The following is a 14,538-nucleotide window of genomic DNA, read 5'->3' on the forward strand; positions in this document are numbered from 1 at the left end:
AAATGACAAGTAGAAACATTACCATCATAAATTAGGCCCCATCCCTGGGTCCAGGGTGGAGACATGCAAGTCATACTCTTTCTAGTAAATTTGAGAATAGCCAAAAATAGTAAAATTACTACAAATTGTAAGAGTAAATTTACATGCATAGATTTACTCACATATATGTGTACCTTTGTTAAAGAAACCCCTGAGTTGTTTTTCTCCACTGCCTGCTGGTATTTACTTACTCATCTATATGTGAAATATTCACCTGCTATCTAAATGTAAACTGCATATTGCTTTATGTAAATATGTAACTTTTCTTGATATGTTAAATGAATGAATAAATAAATAATGAGTTCCCTTGTTCCATTTCAATTGCATTTATGAAGCACTAACACTTAAGAATAGTCTTGTCTTCCATTGTTGACTTTTGACGTGTACAAGAACAAAATTGACCTCAATAGAAAAGTGGTAGGCTTACCGCCAACAGGAATGGCTGCTCCTTAGTTTTTCTCCGGAGCGCCACTCCCGAATAATCCGAATTAACATTGCTTCTGCCGGCCCGATCCCCACCCAAACACCGGGGAAATGTTCCGGTAATGTCTGATGGCCGCAGGCTCAACTTTGGAGCCGATCGATTGTACCGCCGCATGAGTGCTCCGGGCCCCGAGATCTTGCGGCTGCCCCTGCCGCCTGAGGAGTGACGTTGTGCCGCCCTGGTGCTACGCAAGACCGCGGCTGCGGCCTGAACGGACGGAGCCCCTTGGATGTACCGGGGCGACGCCCACAGCCGGAGCGGCAACACCGGAGCTCCGACGGGGGCTGAGAGGATCATCCCTGACGGCTGGTGAGTGACGGGGGCCCCTTGGATGGTGGGCCCCGGTGGAGAGCGATGGTGTGAAACAACGGCCGCAGCATTAGAGGGAGCCCTAATAGGTGTCGGAAAGTACGGCCTTAATATCCAGTAGGGGCGGCGCCCCTACGGAGGGGGTGCGCATGGGGGCCCCCTGAGCCACATCGGTGACCTGTTGTGAGAACCCTTCTTGGAAGCGATCCATGAGACACTGAAATGTAGACACTTGGACCCCCCCCTCCAATCTTACTGAAGAGGCGTATGGACTGGTCGGCTTCGCCTCTGAGACGGTGAGCAGTGCTGGTTGGTAGTCGCGGAATAACGGAGGCCCGTGATCTCCCTTGTGTGAAGTCTCTCTGCGGACCCACGCCTGGGGGCCTACCAGGTACAGCTTATCCGGGCCTGTCACGGGGTACTCTCAGGCCCAGCGATCCACCCGCCCCATACACCCGCCCCATAGTTCGCGTGCCTGACATAGAGACCAGTGGAGATAGACCGGTGGGGCGGTGTGCAGGGAACCGACTGTGGCCAGGGCCCTGAAACTGTGTTGCTGTGACTGTGTGGCCCCGAAATACCGAAACTGGGCCTGGCAGATGTGGAAAGCGCCGGCTCAGCCTGTGTAGGCCTGGACATAATTGATTCGCTGAAGTTCCGGTGAACATACTGAACCCAACATAGCCGCTCCTTACCCGGGGGACCCCTGGTCGGTGGGACCTGCACATCCATCTGCTCGGATCCGGAGTACTACCTCTGCAGGGGAACTCCTGCTGCTGTGGGAGATGCGCCTCTGCTCCTCGGCAGACCATGTATAGCAAAGGCACGGCCACGAGTGGACCCTCCTGCGGCAGTCCTTGCGGGACGATCCTGACTAGATACCCCTTGGTGTGGGGGGCCTCTGCGAAAACCGACAAGCCGGGTGGAGTATTGCACCGCAGGCGGCAGAGAGTAGCGGCGGCGCCCTGACCGGTGGTGGTGTCCCCACAACAATACAAAATGGCGACCGGCCGGTCGAACCGGGGGACGACGCACACCAAGCTGGAGGAGTTCGCCTGGCAGAAACAACAAGCAGAGGACCGAACGGAGGCGGTGGCGCCGGATGAGGCGGCAGAACCATCAAATAAAGACCTACTGGAAGCAATAACGGCAATAAGAACCTCCCTTGAGGTGCGGATTGACACAGTGGCCACGGGTGTGGCACTGATTCGGGAGAATATGAAGAAAATAACAGACAGGGTCGGCACTGTAGAGAATACCACCAAGGAACTGTCTGCTGATACCGCGCTGCTCAAGAATAAAATCAAAGACCTCTGCTCCTCCCATGAGGCAATGGTCCTGTAACTGGATGACTACGAGGGTCGCATGCGGCAGAACAATATTCGTATTATTGGCGTGCCGTAGCGCGCGGAGGGGCAGGCTGCATACCTCTTTGTGGAGGAACTGGTCATCAAACATCTCCAACCCAGAGGACTTTCTAAATGCTTCATGCTCGAAAGAGCTCACCGAGTGCCCGGAGGCCGCCTGGAGCCCCTCCGAGACCACTACTGGCGAGGGTCTTCAATTTTCGAGATCGTGATGTCATATTGCAGACTGCTAGGGCGGCCCCGCCACTCCTCCTGGAGAACAGCAAAATCATGTTCTTCCCAGACTTCACGATGAGAGTTCAGAAACAACAACGAAGTTTCCTGGAGGTGAAACGGGCCCTGCGTGACCAGGAAGTCAAGTACGCAATGTTGTTTCCCGCCAAGCTCCGTGTGGAAGCAAATGGGAAAGCCTGGTTTTTCACCCGCCCTGAGGATGCTTGGGAATGGCTCGATGGTTGGCGCACAGTCGGAAAGAAGGGGAAAAAGCCTGTCTCAGCAGCGGATGACACAACTGACTGGCGCCAGAAGAGGAGATCACCTCCACATTCAGACTCGGACCTGCAGGACCCCATAGGTGGATGCTGACACTGGGACTGGTAAGATGGTGCAAAATTGGCAAGGTTTCTCCGGCGGACTCATTGTCATTGCGCCGCAGCCTCCCGAAATTGACTTGGTACTGATAACAGCAATTGGGGGGGGGATACATGAGCAGATGCCTGCTGTCCGGGCCAGTGCGGTTGCCTGGCCTGGGGGACTTGCCCTGGGGTTTGCATAAATGGCCTACGCTGTCGTGAAATATGTTCTTTTGGTGTCTGGAGTAGTTTGAGACAAGTCGACAATTGTTATTATGCTGTTGGGGGTGGGGTGGTTGCTGCGGGGCACTTAGGGGGGGGTTAATATGGGCCAATGTGTGTCTAACTTACTGTTTTAATGGGGTGGGGTAGGGCCGGGGAGCGACGACTAGTTATATGATGCAAGCTAAACCGGGAGTGGGGTCACCCGCGTTCCCTGAAATTGTTCATGGATGGGCGACAGGCACTCTGCATGTTGGGGGTGGCAGGCGGTTTTAGTCCCGCTGAGCAGGGAGGGGGTAGAGATGGTTGTTCTTAGGGTATTTTTGAGTTTACGTTGTTTGGAAGCAGCTATTAGAACTTACGTTGCAGCAGGACGCAGTATCCACTTACACATCCACAGCTTGGTACAAGATGGTGTCTTACATTTGGGCATTCTGGTCAACACTCCCGCTCCTCTAATTGATTTCTCGCTGCATGATGTTCAGGGGTGCCTCAACACAAGTGTAGTAGCATGGGGGATCGTCACTATGGGTCGCACTCACCCGATACATTTTGTGCCACCCATTATTCAACTGCCAAACTCTTATGGCGATAGGCCAAGGTCTTAGACTCATGACATGGAATGTCAATGGGCTAGGGGACAAGATTAAGCGTGGAATAGTGCAACAATACATTCATCGTCAAGGACTAGATATGGTCCTGTTTCAGGAAACACATCTAATAGGCAACTCCTGCAAGGCCTTGGATAGGAAGGGTTATCGTATGGTCTCACACGCGGGTTTCACATCAGGGTCCAGGGGCGTAGGGATTCTCCTCCGTAAGGGTTGTCCCTACATGATACAAGACACATGGACCGATCCACTGGGCAGATATGCAGCTTGCACAGGCATCTGGGAGGGCAAAATTCTTAATGTTGTCTCAGTGTATGCCCCACCGGGCCTCCATCGCATGACACTTGCAGACGTGGGTGTGTTGCTATTTAACTTACCAATGGGCATATTGGTGATGGGAGGCGACTTTAACCTGGTGGACATCTGGAGGTGGTCTCACCCCCAGGACACATTCTACACCTTTCACTCAGGGGTGCATGGCAGCCAGTCGTGACTTGATTACTTGTTTACCCAAGCACAACACATACAGGACTTCACCAATTTAGCCTGCCTGGCAAGAGGTGTATCAGATCACTCCCTGGTCACTGTAGTTTTCGGCGACCGCCGAACATTGCAACCAGGCCCTATCAGGATTCAGCCCAGGGCGCTAACAATCCCTCATGTGAGGGATAGCTTACGGATGGACACCGACTTCTATTTTGAGGAGAACATAGGATCAGTCTGTTCGGCAATAACACTCTGGGGTGCATTCGGGGCAGTTATTAAGGGGAGAGCGCTGTCCTTGATGGTAGGTCACATGGCGGAGCGTAACAGACGTGTGACTGAGTTGGAAAAAGAGATTCTGACTCTGGAACACACTACTTCACAGAACCCTGATCAAGATCTCCTTCATACCCTTAATACCAAAAGACAAGATTATAAACAATTGCTGTTAAAAGACGCCAATAGGCGCATTCTCGCCTCCCGTCATAGGTTATATAAACAAGGAGAGCGAACGGGTAAACTTCTGGCATGGCTGGAACGCAAAAAACAGGTGGCCAGATGGGTGCGTGCAATCAAGGGGCCAAATAACGTCATGGTGTCTGACCCTCAGGGCATCGCAGAGACGTTCGCCAAATACTATGAACAAACCTACAAAGTGCCACAGGACTCGCAGGCACCATGGGCAGCGGAGCTCCTGGCCCCTATTGAAGTACCGACGGTCTCTCATGAGGATAGGGAGGCCCTGGAGGTCGATCTTTCCGTTGAAGAGATTCAGAAAGCAATTCAGGATATCCGGGCCGGCAAGGCGATGGGCCCCAATGGGATTCCGTTTGAACTCATGAAACTCATGGTGACGAAGCTCACTCCACACTTGTTGAATTTGTACAAAGAATGCTATGAAACTGGCCTCCTCCCGGTCGATATCCGCGAGGCCACTATAGTGGTTATCCGCAAACCCGGCAAACCGGAGGACAAGTGCACATCCTATCGGCCTATCTCCCTGATAACGGTAGAGGCCAAAATCCTGGCCAAATTATTGGCTAACCGACTGCTTCCATACCTTGCTGGATTAATTCACCCGGACCAGTCGGGGTTTATGCCAGGCCGCAACACTGCACGTAACTTACGGCGCGTACACGGCGCACTGGGTCGGGTGGCGACTATAGAGGAGGAAGCAATCTTGCTCGCACTCGACACAAAAATGGCATTCGACACGGTGGCATGGGAGTACTTATTCGCGGTCCTGGTTTGCATTGGTCTAGAACCAAAGTTGATGGGGTGGATCAGATTATTATACAACCGTCCCATTGCTCATGTATCAGTGAATAACCGTCGGTCGGGTTCCTTCCCATTGTGTCTGGGGCACGAGAGAGGGCTGTCCTTTGTCGCCACTCCTCTTTGCTCTGGCCCTCGAGCCTTTAGCAGTGAGGATCGGGGGGACCCCGATATCCGCAGGTTTAAATGGACAGACGAACACGAAGACCGCATATCACTATACGTGGATGATATTTTACTCTATCTCACTTCGCCAGCGCACTCTCTTCGCCGCGTCCTTCACATTTTCCATATATTCGGGGCCCACTCCGGCTACCAGATAAACTGGTCCAAATCCCAGATGTATGCCCTTTGGGGTGATCCGCCACGGAGCCCTCGAGGATATACCATCCCTGTGGCGGCCCAGGGCTTTCGCTACCTGGTTATTTTTATACCAACTGATGAGACAGTGTTCTACGAACGAAATCTGCTGGGGCCATTGCACAGGTTTAAATCGGAAGCCACCCACTGGAAGACGCTGCCCCTCACCCTTCTGGGCAGAGCATCTCTATTTAAGATGCATGCCCTACCACGCTTCCTTTATGCCCTGCAAAATACTCCCTACCCGGTCCCCGATTCCTACTTTTCGCAGATCAACTCAACAGTCAGGAATTTGCTATGGGATAGCAGACCGCCTCACATAGCCACACACAAGATCTCTATGGGTTGGTACGACGGAGGTATCGGGTTACCGGACATGCGTCTGTATTATCAGGTGTCTCAGCTGGTTGCCATTAACCGCTGGGCGTTTGGACCTCATTCTGACCCAAGCTTTCGCACTGATCTGTGGTTAATGGGGAAGGGTGGCAACAAATAGAGCGCTTTATTTAAACCCCAAGAAACTAGGTCTGACCGGCCCCACGGCCCGCACAGTGGAAGTGTGGCATGGTGTCCAACGGCGTATGGGGTGGCGGGGACGCCTGACATAAGCGACCCCCCTGCGAGAGCCAGACATCCTGGGACACCTGCTTGTGCAGGATTCGATAAGTGGGACATGATTGGCATCTCCAAGGTGGGGGACGTCTGGATTAAGGGCAAGAAGGCCTCCTTTGCAGAACTCCAACTTAAATACCAGCTGGCACCATCAGAACACTTCCGGTATCTTCAGATTTGCCATGCTATAGACTGTGCCCTTCCTACAGACACTTCCCTCCCAGAATCCTCTCCTCTGGAGGATAGGTTGTTGTTGGACCCAATGGACAGCAAGGCTGTCTCCCTGACATACAAGAAACTCATCAACAACAGCCCGATCCAATGCTGCAATTACGTGCTAATTGGGAGGGGGATCTGGGTGATATCACTGATGAGGACTGGTGCGACGTGCTGGCTTCCCCCCGCAAAGTGGCCATCCCAATGCGACTCCGGCTTGTCCAGCTCAAGATCTTACACCGGGTACATTTTGATGCCAAACTACTAATTAGATTGGGGAGGAGACAGGATACAAACTGTCTGCGACACTGTAATCAATTAGGTACATTTATACACACTATATGGGAATGCCCCCACATACAGCGATACTGGGTCGACGTCACTCGACAAATGGCTAGAGCTTGTGATAAACCCATACACCCTACTCCTCGCCTATGCCTCCTTAACATCTGGGAAGCAACTGACCTCACCCACACCGAACAGGCATGGGCCACCATGGGGTGGAGCATAGCGAAAAGAAATATTGCCCAGAAGTGGGGTGTGGATTCTTTACCACGGTTGCAGGATTGGGCTAAGGACATGGACCATGCCATGGTGGCGGAGAAAACTGTATATAAAGGTAGAGGCTGCCCTCGAAAATGGGATCAAAAGTGGGGGCGCTGGAATAAATACAGGGGGGACATTTGTATTTCTCCCAAAGTGGAACTTAGACGTGCGAGTAGTGCAATTCTAGAGAGAGCGGCCACAGACGTAACAACATAATTCCTCGGGCTAGCGAAACATGTGTAGAATGCAGTGACTCCTATGCTTACGGACACTGGCGTTGCCCTTTGACCAGGCCATTACAGTGTATGATGCTACTGCGGATGCCCTTATATGATAATACACATCTTGTATGTACATAGATGTATGTATTGACAGTTGAACCACGTATGTACTGTCTTTGCTGCTATTGTCTTTCTTTAATAAAAAAATGTTTTAAAAAAAGAAAAGTGGTAAAAAATTATTTTTGAGCAATAAACATACGAACACTTCATGGTAGATTTCCTCATTGTAATGTTTTGCTTTCTTTTATTATTACTTTACTGCACTTTTGTTCACTGAATTTCTAAGTGTACTAATTACATAGGCAGCTGCTGCCAATCTGAGGTGGGGGGTGGGAAAAATTCAATAATAATCAAAATAAAAACTTACCTTTCAAGCCGGCCACCGTGATCTTCTGCTCCCACGCTGTGCCTCACTGCTCCTCTGCTCCCGTCCCGGCACTACAATCCTCAGGAGCACAGGCTCACAGACCCCAGCAATCCCAGAGCTTCTTTCATTCTATTACTCCCAGCATGGGAGAAGCACTGGGATTGTGCGGAGCTTGCCGGTTTTGCGCTCCAGCAGGGTCTGGGAGCCTGTGTCCCTGAGTACTAGGATATCTCCAAGGAACAGCCTGGAGATATCCAAGTGCGCATGTAGGTTTGGCCGGCCCTGGACGGCAGGCCAAACTGACATGCACTCTTTCAGTGCCTAGCACCACTCATGGCCCCACCTGCCCTAGACTAGGCGGACTGGAAGTAAAAATAAAATGAAAATAAAATACGTTTTATTGTCATTTTATTTTTCTTCTGACTGCTGCATTTTAGCAGTGGGGCAAAGCTCCTCTGTCATTGTGGAGGAGCTGCCCCTGTCTATCTGCCAGAAAAGGCGTGTGCAAAATCGACTATGTTGCTTCATAGGTCCCACTAAGACTAGTCCGAGAATATTATGTATTACACATTGACTAAGATTGAACACTTGTTTAATGATCTCCTGAACCTCTTGTTTTAATTTAGGGGGTATGCTGCTCATTACATTTGTATCTGGTATAATACAAATTGGTTAGATCTTTTCATTTGATTTTATTCTTTAATTGGATTGTTCTTTGATTTTTCTACACAAAATGTCTCGTGCACATCTCGCAGAAAGTGCCTTGCTGCTCATGCCAAACTACCTAAGGTGAGTCACAACCATCATTAGGGAAATCTGTTTTACCCATTGGTGTCCTTCGGTGCAGCCTGTGTTGGAGCGCCGTCACAGCTCCGATGAGGACTTCAACCTCTCTACCTACAACTTATCCATCAGAATTTCTGCACAACCTCATAATCACAATCTCTAGTTCTTGGTTGGAAGAACAGATTGAAATCCCTGCACATGTATGCACCTACCTACTGGAAATCTAGAACATGGCCAGGCATTTACCTGCCAATCTTATGTAAAGATTAAAAATCCACAGAGCTTGCTGTACAAAACTGACAGTAAAACCGTACTGTGCTCATACATGGATCACTTTACCTGAGGAAAACAAGTGGTAATTTATTTATACAATGCAAAATTATACCCTGTAACATACTGAATATGCGCTTTATAAGAATACATATACCACTTGATATAGAAAAAACTCTAAACTTATTAGTATTCAACAGACTTCTAGTTGGTCTCCCCCAATGCTCCTTTGTTCCACTAGACAAGTTTGCAACAAAAACCTATATAATCTACAAAAGTATACCCCGTACACAGAAGTGTAACTGTGCCTTCCTCAAATTTAAGATTTTCTTATTTTCAAAGTAGCAAATGGTCTGGGCCCAAACTATCTCTCTGACATATTATACCTATACATCCAAACTTGAAAGCTACACTACCCTAGCTTCAACCTTCTATCTACACTTAATCTATGTGCGTCACCTCAATGTTCAAGTCTTCCTCTTCTGCAGTAGATCATTCTAGCGTTAGACTTTAGAAGTTGTAAACCATCTCGCTCTCTCTCTTTTTTTTTTTCGTTTTGCTATTCTTAGTTGAACTACCCACGACCAATGCTCAGCAGAGGTCAGAGAGTGGGCATTGGATATTTTAGGATGGACCATGCCCAAAATTGTACACTATTACTATCCCACTGTGGGCATAACAATGGTGTAGTTTCTCTTTTCAAAGTAAAACGGGATATTCATGTGAAGAGGTTGTGAGTAAAGGTCGGTATTTTAAAAGTAATATGTACTTTGTAGGTAGCCAATAGAGCTGCTGAAGCATCTCGGTCAAAGGCATCCTTCTGGATTTCTGCAAAAACAACAGCTGATGGACAGAATGCAGAACAATGTCATACATTCACCCCAGTACAGAGATCTGGGCCTAAATCCATCGTTTTTTTGCTCACCATGCCGTTCCAGTTTGAACCCAGCCATATGCAAATCAGTCTTGACCCTGTGCCTCATGGGAACAGTCCAGCCCGAACTGCCAAGCCAGGTCCTCCCTGGACTGGAAACTAGCATCCTAGGACCGGTTTCGGGGTTTCACCCCTCTTCAGCCAGGATAGCTTGATTCCAGTGGCATGGAGAGCAAGGGACCCACGTCTGGGCATACCCTTCCCACTCGGGGTGACAAATGCAAAAACAACAGCTGATGGACAGAATGCAGAACAATGTCATACATTCACCCCAGTACAGAGATCTGGGCCTAAATCCATCGTTTTTTTGCTCACCATGCCGTTCCAGTTTGAACCCAGCCATATGCAAATCAGTCTTGACCCTGTGCCTCATGGGAACAGTCCAGCCCGAACTGCCAAGCCAGGTCCTCCCTGGACTGGAAACTAGCATCCTAGGACCGGTTTCGGGGTTTCACTCCTCTTCAGCCAGGATAGCTTGATTCAAGTGGCATGGATAGCAAGGGACCCACGACTGGGCATACCCTTCCCACTCGGGGTGACAAATGCAAAAACAACAGCTGATGGACAGAATGCAGAACAATGTCATACATTCACCCCAGTACAGAGATCTGGGCCTAAATCCATTGTGTTTTTTGCTCACCATGCAGTTCCAGTTTGAACCCAGCCATATGCAAATCAGTCTTGACCCTGTGCCTTATGGGAACAGTCCAGCCCGAACTGCCAAGCCAGGTCCTCCCTGGACTGGAAACTAGCATCCTAGGACCGGTTTCGGGGTTTCACCCCTCTTCAGCCAGGATAGCTTGATTCCAGTGGCATGGAGAGCAAGGGACCCACGTCTGGGCATACCCTTCCCACTCGGGGTGACAAATGCAAAAACAACAGCTGATGGACAGAATGCAGAACAATGTCATACATTCACCCCAGTACAGAGATCTGGGCCTAAATCTATCGTTTTTTTGCTCACCATGCCGTTCCAGTTTGAACCCAGCCATATGCAAATCAGTCTTGACCCTGTGCCTCATGGGAACAGTCCAGCCCGAACTGCCAAGCCAGGTCCTCCCTGGACTGGAAACTAGCATCCTAGGAACGGTTTCGGGGTTTCACCCCTCTTCAGCCAGGATAGCTTGATTCCAGTGGCATGGAGAGTAAGGGACCCACGTCTGGGCATACCCTTCCCACTCGGGGTGACAAATGCAAAAACAACAGCTGATGGACAGAATGCAGAACAATGTCATACATTCACCCCAGTACAGAGATCTGGGCCTAAATCTATCGTTTTTTTGCTCACCATGCCGTTCCAGTTTGAACCCAGCCATATGCAAATCAGTCTTGACCCTGTGCCTCATGGGAACAGTCCAGCCCGAACTGCCAAGCCAGGTCCTCCCTGGACTGGAAACTAGCATCCTAGGAACGGTTTCGGGGTTTCACCCCTCTTCAGCCAGGATTGCTTGATTCCAGTGGCATGGAGAGCAAGGGACCCACATCTGGGCATACCCTTCCCACTCGGGGTGACAAATGCAAAAACAACGTGGGTCCCGTGCTCACTACGCCACTGGAATCAAGCTATCCTGGCTGATGACGGCTGATAGCCAGAAACCGGTCCTAGGATGCTTGATTCCGGTCCAAGTAAGACATGGCTTGGCAGTTCGGGCTGGACTGTTCCCATGAGGCACAGGGTCAAGACTGATTTGCATATGGCCATGTCTGAACTGGGGTGGCGTGGTGAGCAAAAAAACGATGGATTAAACCCAGATCTGTGACTGGGGGTGAATGTTTTGCCATTGTGCAACATTCCGTCCATCATCTTGTGTGTTATCCTTCTGGATTTATAAACCTGTCAGCGTGTTTGTGGATCATATGGAGGTGGTGTAAAGAGTCTTGAGAAAAAGTATTATAATGTGCACTCCAGTAATCAACAGACTGCTGCTTTTGATTGCACTTACCACCATTGCCATGTACTTTGTGGAACAGATTATGCAAACAGATTGCTGGGAAACACTTCCTCCCAAAACCAACAACATGGAAAGAAAAGGAAGACAGCACAGGCTTGGGTGGACCTCCATATGTAAATTAAAGTATATAAAATACTAGGTTCATGTTGACCTAGATTAAATCCAACCCACATTTATGAAGCGATACTTCTAAAAGCATGCACATAACCAATTAGCATTCCATGCAGTCGGGAATTTTTGTATGTAAATTTTGATTCATGTAATGCAAAAGTGTAAAAAACTGAAATGCTGGATTATTCACTTGGTTACATGCAATTCCTTTCCAGCAGAATGGAATCTTCTGAAAACTACTTGAAGCCCAACTTTTAGAATAATACAGACTTGTATGAAACAATGAAACCATTTGGATATTGCTCTGACCTTGCCCAATATAGAGATACTTTTGACAGCAATGGATCCCACGGCTGAATTGAGGTTTACACGGAAGGAGGTTTCAGGCTGAAAAATGACATCATCATATTGGCAGGGGACTCTTTCCTCGTCCACTGAAAATAGATATTTGCCATTTTCAAGGTCATCTCTGGACAAAGTTGCATGCCACAAGTCAGGATCCATCCAACTGTATGACTCTGCATCTTTAAATGTGATTTCTGATCCTACAAACAGATAAAATAATGAGGAAGAAATTACAAGAAAGCATAAACAGATTTTAAAGTTTGCAAACGGAGTTTTAATACGAAGATTTTAATATTTTGTTTATGGTCAATACAGAAACAGACTGAAAACTAGGCGAGCCACATGTTATCGACTCTACCCAAGGTCTATGTACAGTCCTGATTTACTTATCAATTTCAATGTATTTAAGGGAATTTTCGAGGTGAGCGCTGGGAGGCCTCAGGGTAGCCATGCGCTATATAAATCTAGTTTCATTCATTCATTCACTAGCATTTCAATGACGGATAATCCTGATTACAGCTTTTAAAAGTTGAACAATACGTGCACTGAGCCACAGAGCATACCCAATTTCAGTGGGAACTCCTAATCACTGCTGACCTTTTAAAGCAGTGGATACTGTGCCCAATGGTACAAAAAGTAACAGCACCTCAACAAAAGTGTGTGTTATGTTCCAGATTGCAGCCACCTGTCGCAGTTCATATAGGAGATTAGAAGGAGACACAAGGCCAAATTTATCAAGACTTTGCTCCTATGCAAAGTCATCAAAAATGACTCAAACTTTTAACCCCAGCATCAAAAGTGCTGTAATTGATAACAGGAAAGCAGGAGTTTTTAACCCTGGAACGTACAATGTACTTAGTGAGTATATTGAAATAAAGTACGATTTTGTTGTTATTAATCAAAGCCCTGAAGGGAAGGCACATTGACTAGATGGAGTCACCTTGGACTTCTTTAAAGATAATACCTCGTTCTGGGCTCCCATTTTAACAAATGTTTTTAAGGTGACAATAAGAGGGGATCTTATTCCGACATGGAGAGAAGCTATAGTTGTCCCTATTTTTAAAAAGAGAAATAGAAACTCACCGGTCTGTTATCACTGAAATTACCCTCCTGGACAGTTCCCTTAAGATACTCAGAAGGATCCTTGCATCCAAGCTAGAATTATTAATGCAGGAAAATCAGTCTCTGTCAAGAGTTCAGTACAGGTTTTGTCCGCGGGTTGGCACTGTAGAACAGTGCCTAAACCTCCAGCTGATTAATGGTAAATATGTAATTGCCAACAGAGGACCTCTCTTGTGCCCTTTAAGTGGTCAATAGAGTGAAGCGTTGGGACATTATGTCCAGGATGGGTTTTGACCAGGTCTTAATAGCGTAATACAAAGGATGCACTGGGACACTACTTTTAGGGTCAGATATGGTAAAGAAGGTGAACTCTTTCCAAGCATTAATTCCCTGCTAGGGGTTAGACAAGGGTGCGTGGTGGCACCACTCTGGTTTCTGATCTATATAAATAAATTAGATCTTCATCTGGACAAAGTCCGAAAGATCTGCCTAAAGTCCAGTGTACTCTCAGTTTTACTGTATGCAGACGAGAACTGCCAATGGATTTTAGCTTCTTTTAGATGAATTTTACAGTTTTATAGAGGGTTTGGATCTTAAAACTTATTTTAAGAAATCGTTTTTAATGAGCATTGGCCCTATAAATGTGAAAAGAAGGCCATTTTATTTGAGGAGATCAGAACTTTAAAGAGTCAAGACTTTTACCTATTTGGGACTCCCAATGGATCAAAATCAAACCTACAAATATTTTCACAACACTAGGACTGCCCAATGTCAAAATAACTGTGGCGTCAATCAACGAAATGAATAACATTTATAAGAGTCAATGTATCGCTTTGGCGTCATATGAAGCAGGAGTGTGGGGGTTTTCAGGGTGCTAGGCCACTGCAGCTGGTTGAAAACAAGTTTTTGCAAAGACTACTGGCTGTGCCACAACCCACCCCTGCTTGTATGTGCCATTCAGAGGTTGGAATGACTCCTTTGAGTGATAGGATTAAGCTGGAACCCCTCTTTATTATGGCTCAACTTTTGGGGGGAATCCAGAAGCCCAGCTTTCAGGAGATGTTTTGGAAGATTGTCTTGCTCTGGATAATGTTTATGCAAGTCCCTGGCTTAACTATATTAGGTCAGGATTCTCAGAGCTAGGCATGCCGGAACTGACTGGGAATTTGTGAATACAAATGCAAAGGTCATACTTCAGGTGAAGGAGGCTTTTCAAGACAGGCAGGATAGGTTTCCTTAGGCAAATCTTGACACACTGCATACCAGTGACAATTGCAATCCAATCAAACTGTCATATGGGTAAGAGCCCTATGTTTCCTTGTTTTACAACTTGA

General features: G+C 47.9%; 1 protein-coding gene across 1 annotated transcript in view; it reads right to left on the bottom strand.

Moving 5' to 3' along the window:
• AMN (amnion associated transmembrane protein) overlaps positions 1 to 14,538 on the bottom strand; it is a 175,196-nt gene that overhangs the window by 67,790 nt on the left and 92,868 nt on the right. Inside the window, exon 5 of the mRNA XM_085626328.1 lies at positions 12,107 to 12,342. Within this exon, the coding sequence (XP_085482454.1) occupies positions 12,107 to 12,342 (236 nt within the window). The remainder of the gene's footprint in view (positions 1 to 12,106; positions 12,343 to 14,538) is intronic.

This window comes from Triturus cristatus, chromosome 9 (genome assembly GCF_964204655.1).
Source record: "Triturus cristatus chromosome 9, aTriCri1.1, whole genome shotgun sequence".
NCBI classification, from domain to species: domain Eukaryota; kingdom Metazoa; phylum Chordata; class Amphibia; order Caudata; family Salamandridae; genus Triturus; species Triturus cristatus.